Source organism: Dictyostelium discoideum (assembly GCF_000004695.1).
Source record: "Dictyostelium discoideum AX4 chromosome 1 chromosome, whole genome shotgun sequence".
Lineage (NCBI taxonomy): Eukaryota > Evosea > Eumycetozoa > Dictyosteliales > Dictyosteliaceae > Dictyostelium > Dictyostelium discoideum.
Window position 1 is genome coordinate 4,205,027 of NC_007087.3, and position 16,303 is coordinate 4,221,329.

Consider the following 16,303-nt stretch of genomic DNA (forward strand, 5'->3'; position numbering starts at 1 on the left):
AATAGTGGACTTAAAAAAATCAAGCTGCAAATTTAAAATCTGAAATCGTAGATCTCAAAGAACAAAGTTTCTGAATTTAAACAATTGGCTGGGAAAGTTGGTAAAGAAGCAGCTGAACAAAGAAAGATTGGTATAATTTTAAAAACACTTGATGATGAAAATAAAAAAATTGGTGAAATTAAAAAAGAATCTGGCAAACTTACAATTAAACAAAAAGAAGCTTTAAAAAAAATAAAATAAAAAGATAAAATAAAAATAAAAAATAAACACCAAAAGGTTTGAATTGTTTGAATTGGAAATTAATTTAATTATTATATTATTATTTTATTAATATTATTTTTTTTATTTTTTTTTAATAATTTATTTAATTAATCTTGAAGATAATTGTTGATTATAATGATTATTTATACAAGATTCAATTAATGGAACATAAGAAGGATTCATATGAGTGCCATCTAAGGCGTATTGAGTATTAAAAGAATTTTCATCCTGAGGATTTAAGAGAGTTGGGAAAAAGTCTAACCAAACAAATTCTTTACAAGCTTTAATTTTCTTTTCAAAAATTTTATTAAATTCTTTAACTATATGACGAGTTTCATTAAGGACAGGTACAACTGGATGAATGAAAATTTTATATTTATACTTATCTACCAAATCTTTTAGAGCAGAGATATAATAATCGATTGTAACATTCATACCATCTTCAACATCTTTATAACGACAACGTTCAACAGAGATGATGATACCTTCACGACAATCGATTTCACCAAATTGGAAAACTATTTCAGAGCCTGGTGGAGCGGTTGGAACGACGTTATAAAAGTTTACTTTTGGATAGAATTTACTTGAGGGACGAAGATGCCACATCTTTAGACCAGTTACCAATAGAGGATGGAAAAGACGTTGTTCACCTTGAATTGTGAGAGGAGTCCAAGCGGTTGAAAAACAATGACTATCACCAGCGATATAAATTGGACGATACTTTGGTAATGGTAATGATTTATAGGGCATTAAAGTTGAAATACAACAAAAGTAAGCATTTTCATTACGAGATGAAGTCATATGTAAATCTCTACCAACTCTAGTTTTCTCTAATAAAGCTATCAACTCTGGTAAAGGTTCTAAAATACCACTTGCATAACAAACCTTACTAGTTGCAAACCAAAGCCCCATTATATCCAATTCATCTTGAGTGTAAGGAATTGGTGTTGGTAAATCTGGTGAAACTGTTAAAATATCTTGACTAACTTTAACAGATTCACCATCTAATTTAAATGATTGTTTTTCATAGATATGTTTATATTGTGGTGGCGATGATTTTAAATGTTTTTCAAAAATTGATAAAATTGTACCACAATTTACATCAGAATATTGTGATAAACCACGTTCTTTATTATTACGTAAAAAGTCTAAAGCAAATTCAATGGCAGTACCATAATCTTGAGTTACTTCCAAAGCATGAATTAATGATAATCTATATAAAGTATGATGTGGTTCTTTTAAAGAGGATCTCTTAATTAATTCGATCGATTCATTAACTGCACCAAATTCTTTAACATAATTTGAAAGGAATGCCATTAATTGAGGAGTGACAGCATGTGCATTGAAACCACCAACAATTGCATCAACACCTAATAATTTAATTAAATCTGATATCTTCTCTTGAGTCCATTTTCTTTCTTTTTGCCATGGATCATTTAATACAATCGTTTCACCACTTAATGGTAAGAATTTAGTTTTTTGAGTTTTTTTATTAATCTCTGGTAGAGTACCTAACAATTGTAAAACTGCTTGAACTGCATCTTTCAATTGACCTTTTTCAATTAAAACATGAGTGAACCCAATTAATGCTTGAATATTTTTTTCATTCTTGTGAACTGTAGTGGTTAGGATATCACAAGCCTCTTGTTGAAGACGTGGTATTCTTGTATCGTATAAAGTTTTACCATAAATCGCTTGATACTCTTCATACTTTGAATGACTTGGTGTTAAAAGTTCCATAATGATTTTCAATGATTTCAAAGCTTCTGTATACTCTAATGTTGAAATCTTTAAATTTGCTTTCAAATCATGAAATTCTATATCTTCTGGATAATATTTAATACCTTTTTCAATCATTATCTCTGCTTCTTTCCATCTCTTTGCATTAAAATAAATATTTGAACATCTTAATAATGATGTTTTTTCATTTGGCATCATTGATAAAACATTTTCATAATATGAAATTGAATTCTTAAAAAAAAAAAAAAAATTAATATAAAATATATAAACATATAAATAAATAAAAAATTTAATAATACCTTAAATTGTTGATTTGAATGAAATCTTTCAGCTTGTTCTAAAAGTGGTTTAACAACACCATTATATCTTTGTTCATCAACACCTTTTAATTTTGGTTTATCTATATTTTTATTTGTATTTAATTGTTTTGTTGTTACTATTGGATTTGGTGTTGGTGTTGTTGTTGTTGCTGTTTTTGTTGTTGGTGTTGGTGTTGTTGTTGTTGTTTTTACTGTTGTTGAAGTTGAATTTGAATTTAAAGTTGGTGATGTATTACCTTTTATAATGAAACCGTCATCTAAATTTGAAAAATACTTTGTAATTGAATATGAATCAAAAAGTGTTTTACCTTTTTTATCCTTTAAATCAATTGAATCGCCTAAAGTTGAATTTGGATGTTTATTTTTGTATTCATTTAAAAAATACTTTTTTTTTTTAAAAAATAAAAAAAATAAAAAATAAAAAAAAAGATTAATAAAATATTATAAAAAATAAAATGAAAAAAAAAAAAAAAAAATAAAATAAAATTAAATAAAATAAAATATTATTAAATAATATTTACACTTTTTAATTGCTCAACAGTTTCAATACCGCTTTGAATTGGTTGAATGATAACTGTTTCTTCTGGTTCACTCTCATAATGAATATAAATTTTCATTATTTTTTTTTTTTTGTTGTGGTTGTATATACAAAATATCTGAGTTAAAAAAAATAAAAAGTAAAAAAAAAAAAAAAAAAAGGAAATCAAAATTAAAAAAAAAAAAAAAAAAAAAAAAAAAAAAATGAAAATTAAAATTAATTGAAATTCTACTGAAAAAACTATTAGATTTATTTTAAAAATAGTTTTTTTTTTTTAAAAAAATTTAAAATATAAGAAAAGAAGTTAAAAAGTTGATTTTATAATATAAAATTTTATTTATTAATTTTTAAAAAAAGGAAACTAAACAAAAAAAAAAAGAAAAAGATTTTCTAAGATCTTTTTTATTGTTCTTGATTACTTAATAAATGGTCAATGATTTCATTGATATTGAAATTATATCTTTTGATAATTTCAATAATATTTGGAGTATTACTGAAACCCATTGAAACCAATGTACCAATACATTTACGTCTAATATCTTCTTGTTCACCATTTACTGATAATTCTTCAAGTTTTGGTAATTCTTCAACTTGTGGTTGAACATTTTCAATAATTTGTTCTTGTTCAACTACTGGTAATGGTGGTAATTGATAATTATTTGAATTATTACTTGTGTTGTTATTTATTTTTTCTTGTTGTTGTTGTTCAGCAACTGGTGGAATATTGAATGAATTTGAAATTTCTGATGGAACTTGAACTGATGCTGGTACATTATTTTGAATTGAAAATGGTGAAAATGGTGATGGAGTGAATGGTAAGAAACAAAAACTATCGGCTTCTTCTTCAATTTTTGGTTCATCCTTTTCCTCTTCTTCTTCCTCTTCCTCTTCTTCTAATTTTTCTTGTTCTTGTTTTAATAATTCATCTTCAGAATCGCTATCTGGTAAACGTTGAACAACATCTTTTTGTTCTTCTTCTTGTTGTTTTTCTTCTTGAATAATTGGTTGTTGTTTTTTATTATCATCTTCATCAGCAATTACATAAATATCAACCCAAATTGATTGACCAAAACCAAAACCTTCAGGAGTTGATAATCTCCAATAACCAGTATATCTACCAGTTTTAGTTGGAGCAACTAAATCAACAGAGATATCAATATCTTGACCTGGTTGACAAACTGGAACAAAAATATCGGTTTGATATTGGAATCTATCACCAGAGAGGAAAGAGAGAGTTGTATTTTCTGGCCAAGAGGTTTTACCATCATTACGTAATCTCCAAGTCTTGGTAAAGGAGGAACCCTTTGGAATGACACTACCATCTTTAATTGAAATATCAGCTAAATAACGAGCTGCATAAACTTTTCTAGTACATCTACCACCACCAAAACCATGTGGAATACCACTACGACCAGCGTTACTATGTTGCCATGAACATGAAATTGGAGTTGGTTGTGCGATTTTCAATAATGGATGAGAAGTTGGATGAACTTGGTCTCCACGTGATTCACATTCTGAACATAAATCATAATCATGACAAACTGTACATTTATAACGATTACCAAATACTTTTGAATCACAACCATCACATGTAATTCCAACATGTTCAACCATATTTTCATTCTTTTCAGTTTTTTGTTTTTCTTCATTTTTTGTTGTTGATGTAGTTGTTGTTGTTGTAGTATTATTATTATTTGTTGTTGTTGATTGATTTTGATTTTGATTATTATTATTTACATTTGGTTTAAAAATATTTGAAAGTGAATTTTGAACAATTTCATTTATCCAATTTTGTGAACCAAGATTTGAAAGTAAATTTTCAATTTGAGTTTGATCAGTACCAGTTGTTGGAATACCATAAACACTTGTATGAACTTTTGGTGTTAAACAACTTACAGCAGATGCAGAAGCTAATTGAGCAATATTTGGATTTGCTAAAATTGAATCAATTAATGGTTTTAAATTCATAGTATTATTATCGTTATTATTATTATTATTATTATTATTATTTACAGAGTTTGATAATGGATTTTGATAATTATTAATTGAAGGTGTGGTATTATTATTATTAATTGTTTCAGATGAAGATTCTTCTTCAGTTTTTGAAACAAATAATCTAACAGTACGTGGTGATGTAGTTGCAATTGAAAATGCTTCTTTTAAATCATTATCAGATGTAATTGTAATTAAATCTTTATCCTCATCAAAATATTTAATTAAAAAACTATTAATTTTAAAAAATGTAACTGTCATCTTTCTTAATTCTAAAAATGTTGGATCCCTCTCCATTGATCTATTTTATATTTATTTAAAGAGAAAGAAGAGAAGAAAAAAAAAAAATTTTATTAGTATTTTAAATTTATATTATTTTTATTTATTTAGAAAAATATATAGAAAAAAAATAGAAAAAAAACTTACACTCTTCTAGTATCATCATTGTGTTGGATCTTTAAAATAAGATTTACCATTTTATTATTATTTTTTTTTTTTTATATTTTCTTTATTTTATTAAGATAAATAATGAATAAGTATTTTTTTTATTAATTGTTCTTTCTTTTTTTTTTTTTTTTTTTTTTTTTTATGTGTGCGAAAATTTGTTCTTATTATAATAAATAATTAGTGTGTGTGAAAATTTAAAAAATAATAAAAGAAAAAAAAAAAAAAAAAATTAAATTATAAAAAAAAAAAATTAAAAAAATAATTGAAAAATATTAAAAAAAAAATAAAAAAAAATAAAATTTAAATTTTTAAAAAAATAAGTTTTTTCTCATAAAATTCTGAATTTGGTGACTCAATTTTTACTATTATTTTTTTAATTGAACAAATTGTTTTTATCAATAATAATTACACAATTTTTATTTTAAATTTAAATGAAATATTGTAAAATTGAACTTCAAAAAAAAAAAAATAAAAATAAAAATAAAAATTAAAAAAAATAATATAAACAAATTAAAAATTAAAAACAAAAATTTAAATATAAATAAAAAAACAGAGTTTTTTTAAATTTTTAAATCCAATTTTAAAGAGGGTTCAAAACTTTTCTTTCAAGAAATAATACACTAAAAAAAAATTTCATTATTGCGAAAATCATTCAAGTTTGAAAATTGTTCATATTATTTTTACTCACAAGTTTCCATATAAAAATATTTGTAATTACAAAAAGTGCCCAAACTTGGGTGATTCTTACAATATACAATATTTTTATTTTTATTTTTTATTTGGATAATTTTTTTTTTTTTTTTTTTTTTTTTTTTTTTTTTTTTTTTTTCTTTTGCAGCACTGGACAAAAAAAAAAAAATCTTCAAAGAAAGTAAAACAACTTTAAAGTATTTTTGAAATAGTACTAAGAATTCTTTGAATTATATAAAAATAAAAAAAAAATACGAAATCGTGAATACAAATTGATCAATTTTTTTCTTTTATTTTATTTTATTTTTTTTATTTAATTTTCATATTTTTTTTTTTTTTTCAAAAAATAATAGTATTGATGGGGGTTTAAAATGAGATGAGTGAACTTTGATTTCGAAAATTATCTTATCTACCAAAGAGGTTCTTGATTTGCACAAGTACTTTTTTTTTTTAAAAAAAATTATAAAAAAAAAAAAAAATTTATTTTTTTATTTTTTTATTTTTTTTTGTGATCATTTTCCAAAAATAAACTTTTTTTTTTTTATAATTTTTTTTTTTTTTTTATAAAAATTTCAGACCTCAGTTCCAACTTCCTCTTCTGTTAATTTTATTTGATCATCATCATTTATTTTTAAATTTCTTTTATTTATTTTTATTTTTGATTTTTTTTTTTTTTTTTTTTTTAATACAAAGAATTTTTTTTTTTTTTTTTTTTTTTATTTAATATTTAATATTAAGAAAATAAACAAATTGTAACCATAATATCATACAATAAATTTAAAAATAACAATAATAAAAGTTCTGAAAATTAATAATTAAATACATTCATACATATTTTTATTTTTATTTTTTTTTTATTTTTTTTTTTTTTAAGTTTTTAATTTTTTATTTTTTTTTTATTTTTTAAATCTTGTTCTCAAAAATAATTAAATTAAACCCTCATACCAAAATAACAACCACACTTAACAAAAACTCACAAAACACTCACAACAACTAATCTTGCAATAACACACAAAAAAAAAAAAAAAAAAAAAAAAAAATAATAACAATAATATATTTTTTTTTATTTTATAATAATTTAAAATTAAAATAATTAAAACTTTTCAATAATAATAATAATTATTTTTTTAAATTTTTTTTTAGAAAAAAAAAAAAAAAGGTGATCATCAAAAAAAAAAAAGTAATCAAAAAAAAGTAACCAAAAAAAAAAAAAAAAAAAAAAAAAAATGAAAAGATTATTTAGTTTAAAAGATAAAGTTACAAAAGATAAAGTTTTTTTATTGGATCTTGGTGGTGCAGAAATTCAATCACAAGAAAATTTTAAACAAAGATCAAAATTTGGTGTTTTGATAAGTTTTATAATTTATATAATTATTTTATTTTATGTGATTGTAACTATTATTCAATTTTCAAAAGGTGTACCAACAGTTATTTATTCATCAAGATTACCATCAACCTATGAAGCAACTCAAACGCTTCCACTTGGTATTATGTTTAGAAATGCAACCAATGGTGATTATTATGAACCAAGTATTGCAACCGTTCAATATACCTATGTAACCATTACCAATCAAGATTCATCACCAAGAATTAAAGAACCAATCGATTCAGTACCATGTGAGTTTACAGAGGATACTGGTGATTTTACACGTAAACAAGGTGGTTCATCATCAGCATCAAGATTATTAACAGAGAAAGCAATTTGTCCAAGTAAAGCCGTTGAAATGGTTGGAACATTTGAAATGCCATCATATAAATATTTAGAAGCCAAAGTTTTGAAATGTTCATGTACCAATATTTCATGTCCAATTCAATGTGCGTCAGAAGCAGTTTTTGATGATGTATTTTATGGTGGTTCAATTTCAGTGGTAATGACAGAACTAATTCCAACATCGAATCCATTAATGAATAAATTCTCATTGGTACCATCTGTAAATTTAGCTCAACCACCAATACCAATCAATAGTACAAAGAGTGTATTTTGGAAGAATTTAAAAGCATTCAATTATAATGTCGATATTTATATTCGTAAACAAACCATTTACAATGGTCCAAGATTCATGTTTGATTCACATTTTGGTGAATTTTATTTAATGGGTGGTATGGATCCACGTGCCGATGATTTCGATCCAACTAATAATGTTTTATTTAAAGCTTACTTTAGAATCGATTCTTATGAAGATCAAGAAATTAGACAAAGCCCACAATTTTTAGCTTTATTAGCAAGTTGGGCTGCTCTTTATTCTTTCTTTGCTTTAACTTTTGTTAGAGTAATTAGATTGTATAATAAAAGACTTTATAAAATCACTGATGAAATTAATAATGCAATTTCAAAAATGTTACATATTGATCGTCACCATTCAAAAACTGAAAATGATATTTATGAACCTGAAATTCCAATGATAGTTTTAAATAAAGATAATAATAATAATAATAATAATAATAATAATAATAATAATAATAATAATAATAATAATAATAATAAAGTTGGTGGTTTAGAAAATTCAGATTGTATTGTTTCAAGTCCAAGTGTTCAAAGTTCTTTAAATAAAAGTTGTAATGGTATTAATGTTAATCAAATTGATTCAATAAATAATACAAATTCAAAATTTAATAATAATAATAATAATAATAATAATAATAATAGTAATAATAATAATAATAGTGATTATCATTTAGAAGATGATATAATAACAAATCCAAGTTTAAATAGTGGTAATAATAGTGTTATTAATATTAATAGTTTAAAAAATAATAATAACACTAATAATTCCAATTTTAATGGAATTGAAAATGAACAATCAAAAGGTAATCTTGAAATTTCTTGGGATTTACATCATGGTACAATAAATTCAAATTATAATATAAGTTTAAATTCCTTAGATGGTGATAATACAAATATTAATAATAATAATAATAATAATAATAATAATAATAATAATAATAATAATAATAATAATAATAATAATAATAATAATAATAATAATAATAATAATAGTAATAATAATGGGAATAATGGGAATAATATTTATGAAAAAGATAAAAAAGATTAAATAAAAACAATATATTTTATATATTTTTATATTTTATATATTTTTTAATAACGATTAACAATGAAATTTGAGTATTTTTTTTTTTTTATAACCCTTATATATTATTTTATAAATTATTATTTTATGTTATTTTAATATGATATTAATTTGTAGATATATTAATTAATTTCTTGAAGTTGAATAAAAATTTGGTGTAATATTCAAAAGAAGCAGCTACCTTTTTTTCTTTGAATTGCATTGTTAGTTGCTTCTCTTTTAGATTAAAGGGGTTTACCAAATGAATATTTTTTTTTTAAAGGGATAATGTGTTTAATTGATTATTTTATATATGGATTGTTGTTCAAGGTTGGATTTGTTTATATTTCTCCGTTAATATTCAAATGGCCATGTGATGACTTTGATTTTTAGGTCCAAGTTGTTTAAAATTTTGCCTTTTGAGCTTAGTTTCTTTCTGGACTTTTTCATGGAGGTATTTAATAAAAAATTACGGAATTTTTTTTTTTGAATTGGATAACGCAATTATTAGTTGCTTCTCCTTGAGATGCTAAACCTCATTCTATGTAGTTTTTTTTGGGATCAAAAAATTACGGACCTGACCTTCCATTTGAAATTATAATTTCACAAATGGCTCCATAGCATAGTGGTATTGCGCTTCCCTAGTAAGGAAGAGGTCATGAGTTCGATCCTCATTGGAGCCTTTTTTTTTTTAAAAAGTTTAAGCCAATACTGATCATAATTAATAAAGGAACACACAATTAATATTATATAAATGCTGTATACAGGTAAAAAAAAAAAAAAAAAAAAAAAAAAAAAATAAATGCTGTAAAGCGTGAATCAAAACTAACTTTATTTTTTTCATTTTTTCAGTTTTTATAATTTTTGATTTTTCTCTATTTTCGGCCCAGAAGTTTCGAACGAAAACTCTAAAATATATAAAAACTAAATAAATTAATTATTATTTTAATTATTATTGTTTAATTGTTAATCATTATTATTCTTATTATTATTACTATTATTAATATTATGATTATTAAAAACTTATTAATATTAAACAATGTAATACATTACATATAGTTATAATATATAAATATAATTTTAATATATCGATTTTTTCCAATTTTCTCTGCTATCTGTCTTGCAAACTACTCCTCATAAATTTTTTATTTATAAAACTATAACCATCGCCTTACAATAAAAAAAAAAAAAAAAAAAAAAATTTAACTTAGATCTTTTAAAAGACTAAAACCAATTCAAGGATCATATTGATTTCCAAAAACAAATTAAAAAGTTCAAAATTACAAGTATACCAAATAGGTTATTGTGGAACAATTTATTTTAATATATATAAAATTCAATTTAAAAAATGCCTAGATAAACAAAGAAAAAAAAAAAAATCCTTACTTAAGATCTGGCAAATAAATAAGTAATAATAATAGTTTTTTAAACAAATTTAAAAAAAGTAAATTGAAAATAAAGATATCCCTAATTTCATTAAACCTTTTTTTTAAAATTGCTCACGAAATTTCGCTCCAAAAAAAAAAAAAAAAAAAAAAAAAAAATTTAAAGAGATATTAAAACCAGGTTCAAATTTAGAACAGTTTTTTTAACCAAAACAAACAATTAACTTTTTTTTTTTTTTTAAAGCAAAGAATAATTCAGGGCAAAGAAATTTAGATTTTAATTTTTTTATAAATAAAAAAAAAAAAACCGATAATAAATAAAAAAAAAAAAAAAAAAAAAAAAAAAAAAAAAATTAAATTGTATAATTGAATGATTTTTTACATTAGGATTTTTATGTAAGTTTGAATAATAAAAATAATAATAATAATAATTTGAGTATATGTAAATGGGTAAATTTTTTTTTTTTTTTTTTTTAAAAAAAAAATTATGATTGGAGATTTAAAAAAATAAAAAATCACTCACCATAGATATTATTTTTTTATTTGAATTTTCAACTTCACTAAGAATTTTTTTTTAAATTGCGGGGTTTATTATGGGCAATGGTTGATTTTTTTTTTTTATTTTTTTTTTTATAAATTAATGATTTTAATTTTCACTTTTAAACAGTTTTTGATATTTACAATTTACAACTAAAAAAAAAAAAAAAAAAAAAAAAAAAAAAAAATTAAAACTATTTAAGCAATGGTTTTTTTTTTAAAAAAAAATAGTTTTAATTATTAATTTCATAATAATAATTTAGTAAAGTAATAAAATGAGTTTTATTGATCAAATCCCAAAAAGTTTTATTCCAAAGTTAGATGACTTTAGAAATAAATTAAAACCACTCGAAGGTTCAGTTGATTATTGTCCAAAGGTATATTTTCAATTTTAATAATAATAATAATAATAATAATAATAATAATAATAATAATAATAATAATAATAATAATAATTTAATAAATACAAAACCAAATGAAATTAAATCATTAAAATAAAATAATTATAAAAATAAATAATAATTGTTGATTAATTAAATTTTTTTTATTTTTATTTTAGGCTTGGTTTTTAGGTCCAAAAGCAGAAAATTCTGAATTATTAATGACTCTCCTCAAAAGAGCAATTGATGCTCATCTTCAATCAAGAATCAATTTCCACAAAGAAGATGCACCAATTTTCGAAGATTCTTACAAAAAAGATCCTGTATACCTCAATGCAGCAAAAGACATGACCAAAAAAGTTGATGAAGTTTTAAATTTCTTAAAACACTCTCTTCCATATTCATCCTTTAGATATCAAGGACATATGACATCTGATGTTACTATTGCTGGTGTAATTGGTGCCACTGCTACTATTGTAAATATTTAATTAAAATTTTTTATAGATTTTATAATTTTTCCAAATATTTTTAAATTATTATTTAATATACTTTTCAAGTATATCTTCTAATATTTTAAAATTAAAATCATTTTATTTAGTTATACAATCCAAACAATGTAACAGTTCAAGCAAGTCCAGTAACCACATTTATTGAAATGGCAGTTAGTAATGATCTTGCCCGTATGGTTGGTTGGGAATTTCCAGAAAAAATTCCAAAGTTTAATAACAGACATGAAAAGAAACTTTTTGAAGATAAAAATATTATTCCATGCTTCCATTTAACTTGTGGTGGTACAGTTTCAAATATTGAAGCTTTCTGGGCTTCATACTGGACTAAATTTATTCCACTTGCTTTGAAATCTGCTCTTATCAACGAACCAGAATTAGCAGGTGCCAAAGATATTCCTGTCACATTGGCTAATGGTACAGTAAAGAAACTCATTGAAGTTACTTCATGGGAAGGTAGTAATATTAACACTGATGAAACTGTTAAACTTCCATATGATGTTGCTGAAATTTTAAATCTTGAAGAAGCCAAAGTTATTTTCTTATTAAAGAAATACCATCCATCTGTAATTGGTAACAGAAAATTCTTTAACGATCATAACTTAAAAGATCCACTCATGTTTGCTTCAGGTGCTGCTCATTATTCAATTCCAAAAGCTGCTGCTTTATTAGGTTTAGGATCTGGTGCATTAATTAGTTTGCCAGTTGATAACCATGCTCGTGTTGATTTAACTGATTTAAAGAAGAGATTAGATGATTGCGTTGCAAATCAAATTCCAGTTATTCATTGTGTGGCTGTTAATGGTACCACTGAAGAATCTGCAGTCGATGATTTCGAAGGTATGGTTCTCCTTAGAAGTGACATGAATAAAAAAGGTTTAGCCTTCAATTTAGTTGCTGATTGTGCTTGGGGTGGTTACTTTAGTTCAATCATTAAAGATGACTATCAACTCGAAAATCCAAAGAATGATATTTTATATCCAACAAGAACAAAACAAGCTCCAGTTCCATATTCAAATGATCTTAATGATACTGATTCCGAATTATTTGCTAGCAAACATTTTGCCAGACAATTAAGAGCATTAAAACAATTCGATACAATTACAATTGATCCACATAAAGCAGGATATATACATTATGAATCGTACAAATGTCATTCCATTCTCATTATTATCTCTTTCTTTTCTATCTCTTTCTTTTTCCTTTTTTTTTTATTTTTTATTTTTTTTTTATTTATTTATTATTATTATTATTTTTTTTATAATTTTTTTATTCATTATAATTTCCTAACATTAATTTCTCTTTTTAAAATTTATCTAGTGCATCTATTGGTTATCGTAATAAGAGATTCAGAGATATTTTAGTTTACACTGCAACCTATATTGGTGGATCAAATGTACCAAGTGTAGGTATCTATGGTATTCAAGGCTCAAAAGCTGGTGCCAATGCAGTTGCTGCTTATTTGAGCCATTCAATTATGCGTACATCAAAATCTGGTTATGGTATGATCTTAAAGAGATGTTTATTAAGTACAAGACTCTTCTACTTGAGATTATTATGGTTATGTGGTGATAATGATCAATTCAAAGTTGTTGGTGTACCAATTGAACCATCTAAGGAAACCCTCGATAATCTCAAATCAAGATTATACGATGCCAATGGTCAAATGAAGAGTGTTGATACAATTTGTCAAGATCAACAACTCGTCGTTGATTTAGCTGAAGTTGGACCAGATCAAAATATCGTTTGTTTTGGTATTAATTTCAAGGATGCCAATGGTAAGTGGAATACTGATTACAACAAATACTGTGATGTTAATAATCAAATCTATGAAAGATTTGATTATAAAAAAGAAGTTGGTATGGCTCAATTTGATTTAATTTTCTCAAATACCGCTTTCAACGATCAGTATGGTCAAGTATTCCAACAAAGTCTTGCCCAAAGATTTGGTCTCACTACCAATGTTCCAGCTTTTGGTAGTAATAAATTCCAATTACCAGTTTTAAGATCAACTGTTATGGATGTCTTTGCTAACGAAACCACTAAAGGTTCATTCTTTGATGTTACAATGCCATTGTTCAAATCAGAATGCGCTAAAATTGTTGCTGCATTTGTTAACGCTTCCAAGGCTTCAAAACCAACTCTTTAAATTTTAAATTTAATCAAAATAATAAAAAATATATTTTTTATTTATTCATTCATTGTATTTTTTTAAATTTTAAAACAAAATACTCAAAATACATTTTTTATTTTTTATTTTTTTATTTTTTAATTTTTATTATTTTTTGTGCACAAAATTAAATTATTTAGGGCAACACAACACATAAAAATTTCGGTATGAAAAAAAAAAAAATTGGAATTGTCAGCGAATAATTGAATTAATTATAATACGAAAAAAAAAAAATCTTTTATATCTTTTTAAAATGATCTTTTTATTTATTTTTATCTTTTAATTATTTTTATATTTTAAAAAAAAAAATGGATAGTTTAAAAACAATTTATTTAAACAATAAAAAAACTAATTATAAAGATTTATACGATTGTTACATGCTGAAATTAATATGATAAAATTAGCATGGGACCTATGTCTGCTGAAATTAATATGGCCAAAAAAAATTACCATTTTAATTTCGGCATGGGACATATAATTATAATTATCTAATTTATTTAAAAAATGAATTACAAATAACGTTTTAATATTTTTTTTTATTTTTTTAAAAAATTATGCAAAAAAAAAATATCCTAAAACTTGGAATTAATAAAATTAAAGTGTGTATACAAATTTGTTTTTTTTTTCATAAAAATCAAAATTATGTGAGTGTCAGTCTTTTATTTTTTTTTTTTTTTTTTTTTTTTTTTTTTTTTTTTTTTTTTTTTTTTTTTTTTTTTTACTCATAAACCTTCTCAATTAAAAAAAGTAATAATAATAGTAAGATAAATACATAAAACCTCTTTTTTGTTAGGTAAGTTTAATTAATTTATTATCGAATTTAAAAATAAAATTATTATTTCAAATAGTTAATATATTAAAATAATTATTATTTTAGAATGTTAAATTCTCGCCCAAGAAATTGTAATAAATATTCATTAAAAAATTCTAAATTCAATCCAAAGTATTTGGATACGGTTACACAATTAAATGTAAACCTTTATCAACTTCAATTGATTGGTGATCTCAAGAAATCTATTATTATAAATAACTCAGTCGAAAAAAAAATAAATAGCTATTATAATAAAAATAAAAATAATAATAATAAACAATATAATTAAAATAGTTTATTTTTCATTTACTTACAAATAATGAATGAATAAAAACTGTTTAGAAAATTTAATACCTAAAGATTTACTTTTTTTTTTTTTTTTAATTTAAAATATAAAAGATATTAATAAAAAAAACTTTAAATTTCTAATAATTTAATACAAAAAAAAAATTTAAAAAACTAAAATCAAAGGGTATTTGATTCTACTTACAGTAGTAATAAAGATGGGTTAAGGTTGAAATCCTCTTTAAATATTGTTTAATGGTGATTGATAATTCCGAGGATTCTATATACACTAATTAAACAACCAAAACCATCACAGTCATTGTTAACAAAAAAAGGAACCAAATGGTAGAGAAACACCAAAATCAACTTATAAAATGTCCATTTTGCTCAAAAGTAGATAGATAACTCCATATATTAACTATGATTGAAATGTGATGACCCAATAATAATTTATAGAAAAAAAAATAAAAAAAAAATTAGTATAAATTATTTGATAAATGGTTTTTTAATTTTCATTAAAATTAATTTATTTTGATAAAAATTATTGAGAGGATTTTCTTTCTTTTTTATTAATAAAAGATATTAATGAAAAAAAAATAATAATTTTAAAACTATTACCAAGACATTTAAAAATGGAAATCCTAATCAATTCAGAACTTTGGTCATTTCTTTTATTCTGTCTTTGTCTTACCCTACAGAGAATTATGAAGATTCATAAAAAGCTGAAGTAAGGGTTTGCCATGAAATAAAAAATTAATACACAACAAATTTAAAATTGTGTATTTAATATCAAACCATTTTTAAAAAAAAAAAAAAGAAAAAAAAAAAATTATATATATATTTTTTTTTTATTTTATAATTTTTTTATTTTTTTTTTAATTTTAACACCCAATTTGAATTATTGGAAAAAAAAAACACAATTCGTAAACACATTTTAGTTTTATTTTTACCAGGTATTTAGAAATTATTTTTTATTTTTTATCCACCCATTTATATATTTTTTTTTAAAAAAAGATAATAAATTATTACTCCATTTTATTTAATTTTGAGTGTCCTTGGTGTGGAAGAAATTTATTTTATTTTATTTTTAATATTTCAACTTCTTATTCTTTACATATGTGGATCATCTCTTGCAATTGTACTTTAGTTGATAGATGATACATTTAATCAATA

The 16,303-nt window shown here is 22.6% G+C and overlaps 4 protein-coding genes and 1 non-coding gene across 5 annotated transcripts; 3 read left to right on the forward strand and 2 right to left on the reverse strand.

Moving 5' to 3' along the window:
* Positions 1-360: 360 nt before the first annotated feature.
* Positions 361-2,938, reverse strand: DDB_G0270096 (hypothetical protein; the record flags this gene model as incomplete). The annotated part of the gene is made up of 3 exons (XM_641445.1): positions 361-2,232; positions 2,301-2,705; positions 2,843-2,938. The coding sequence occupies 3 exons, from the start codon at positions 2,936-2,938 to the stop codon at positions 361-363; spliced, it is 2,373 nt and encodes a 790-aa protein (XP_646537.1).
* Positions 2,939-3,261: 323 nt separating this feature from the next.
* On the reverse strand, positions 3,262-5,327 carry DDB_G0270098 (ZZ-type zinc finger-containing protein; the record flags this gene model as incomplete). Its single annotated transcript, XM_641446.1, has 2 exons — positions 3,262-5,152; positions 5,278-5,327. 2 exons carry the CDS (start codon positions 5,325-5,327, stop codon positions 3,262-3,264), a joined length of 1,941 nt encoding a protein of 646 aa, XP_646538.1.
* A 1,887-nt stretch (positions 5,328-7,214) lies between these two features.
* Positions 7,215-9,041, forward strand: DDB_G0270100 (hypothetical protein; the record flags this gene model as incomplete). Its single annotated transcript, XM_641447.1, has 1 exon — positions 7,215-9,041. One exon carries the CDS (start codon positions 7,215-7,217, stop codon positions 9,039-9,041), a length of 1,827 nt encoding a protein of 608 aa, XP_646539.1.
* Positions 9,042-9,667: 626 nt separating this feature from the next.
* tRNA-Thr-AGU-10 lies at positions 9,668-9,739 on the forward strand. Its single transcript has one exon. It is a non-coding gene; the product is annotated as a tRNA-Thr (tRNA).
* A 1,514-nt stretch (positions 9,740-11,253) lies between these two features.
* On the forward strand, positions 11,254-14,013 carry DDB_G0270726 (pyridoxal phosphate-dependent decarboxylase family protein; the record flags this gene model as incomplete). The annotated part of the gene is made up of 4 exons (XM_641448.1): positions 11,254-11,355; positions 11,538-11,834; positions 11,957-13,008; positions 13,185-14,013. The coding sequence occupies 4 exons, from the start codon at positions 11,254-11,256 to the stop codon at positions 14,011-14,013; spliced, it is 2,280 nt and encodes a 759-aa protein (XP_646540.1).
* Positions 14,014-16,303: the final 2,290 nt, after the last annotated feature.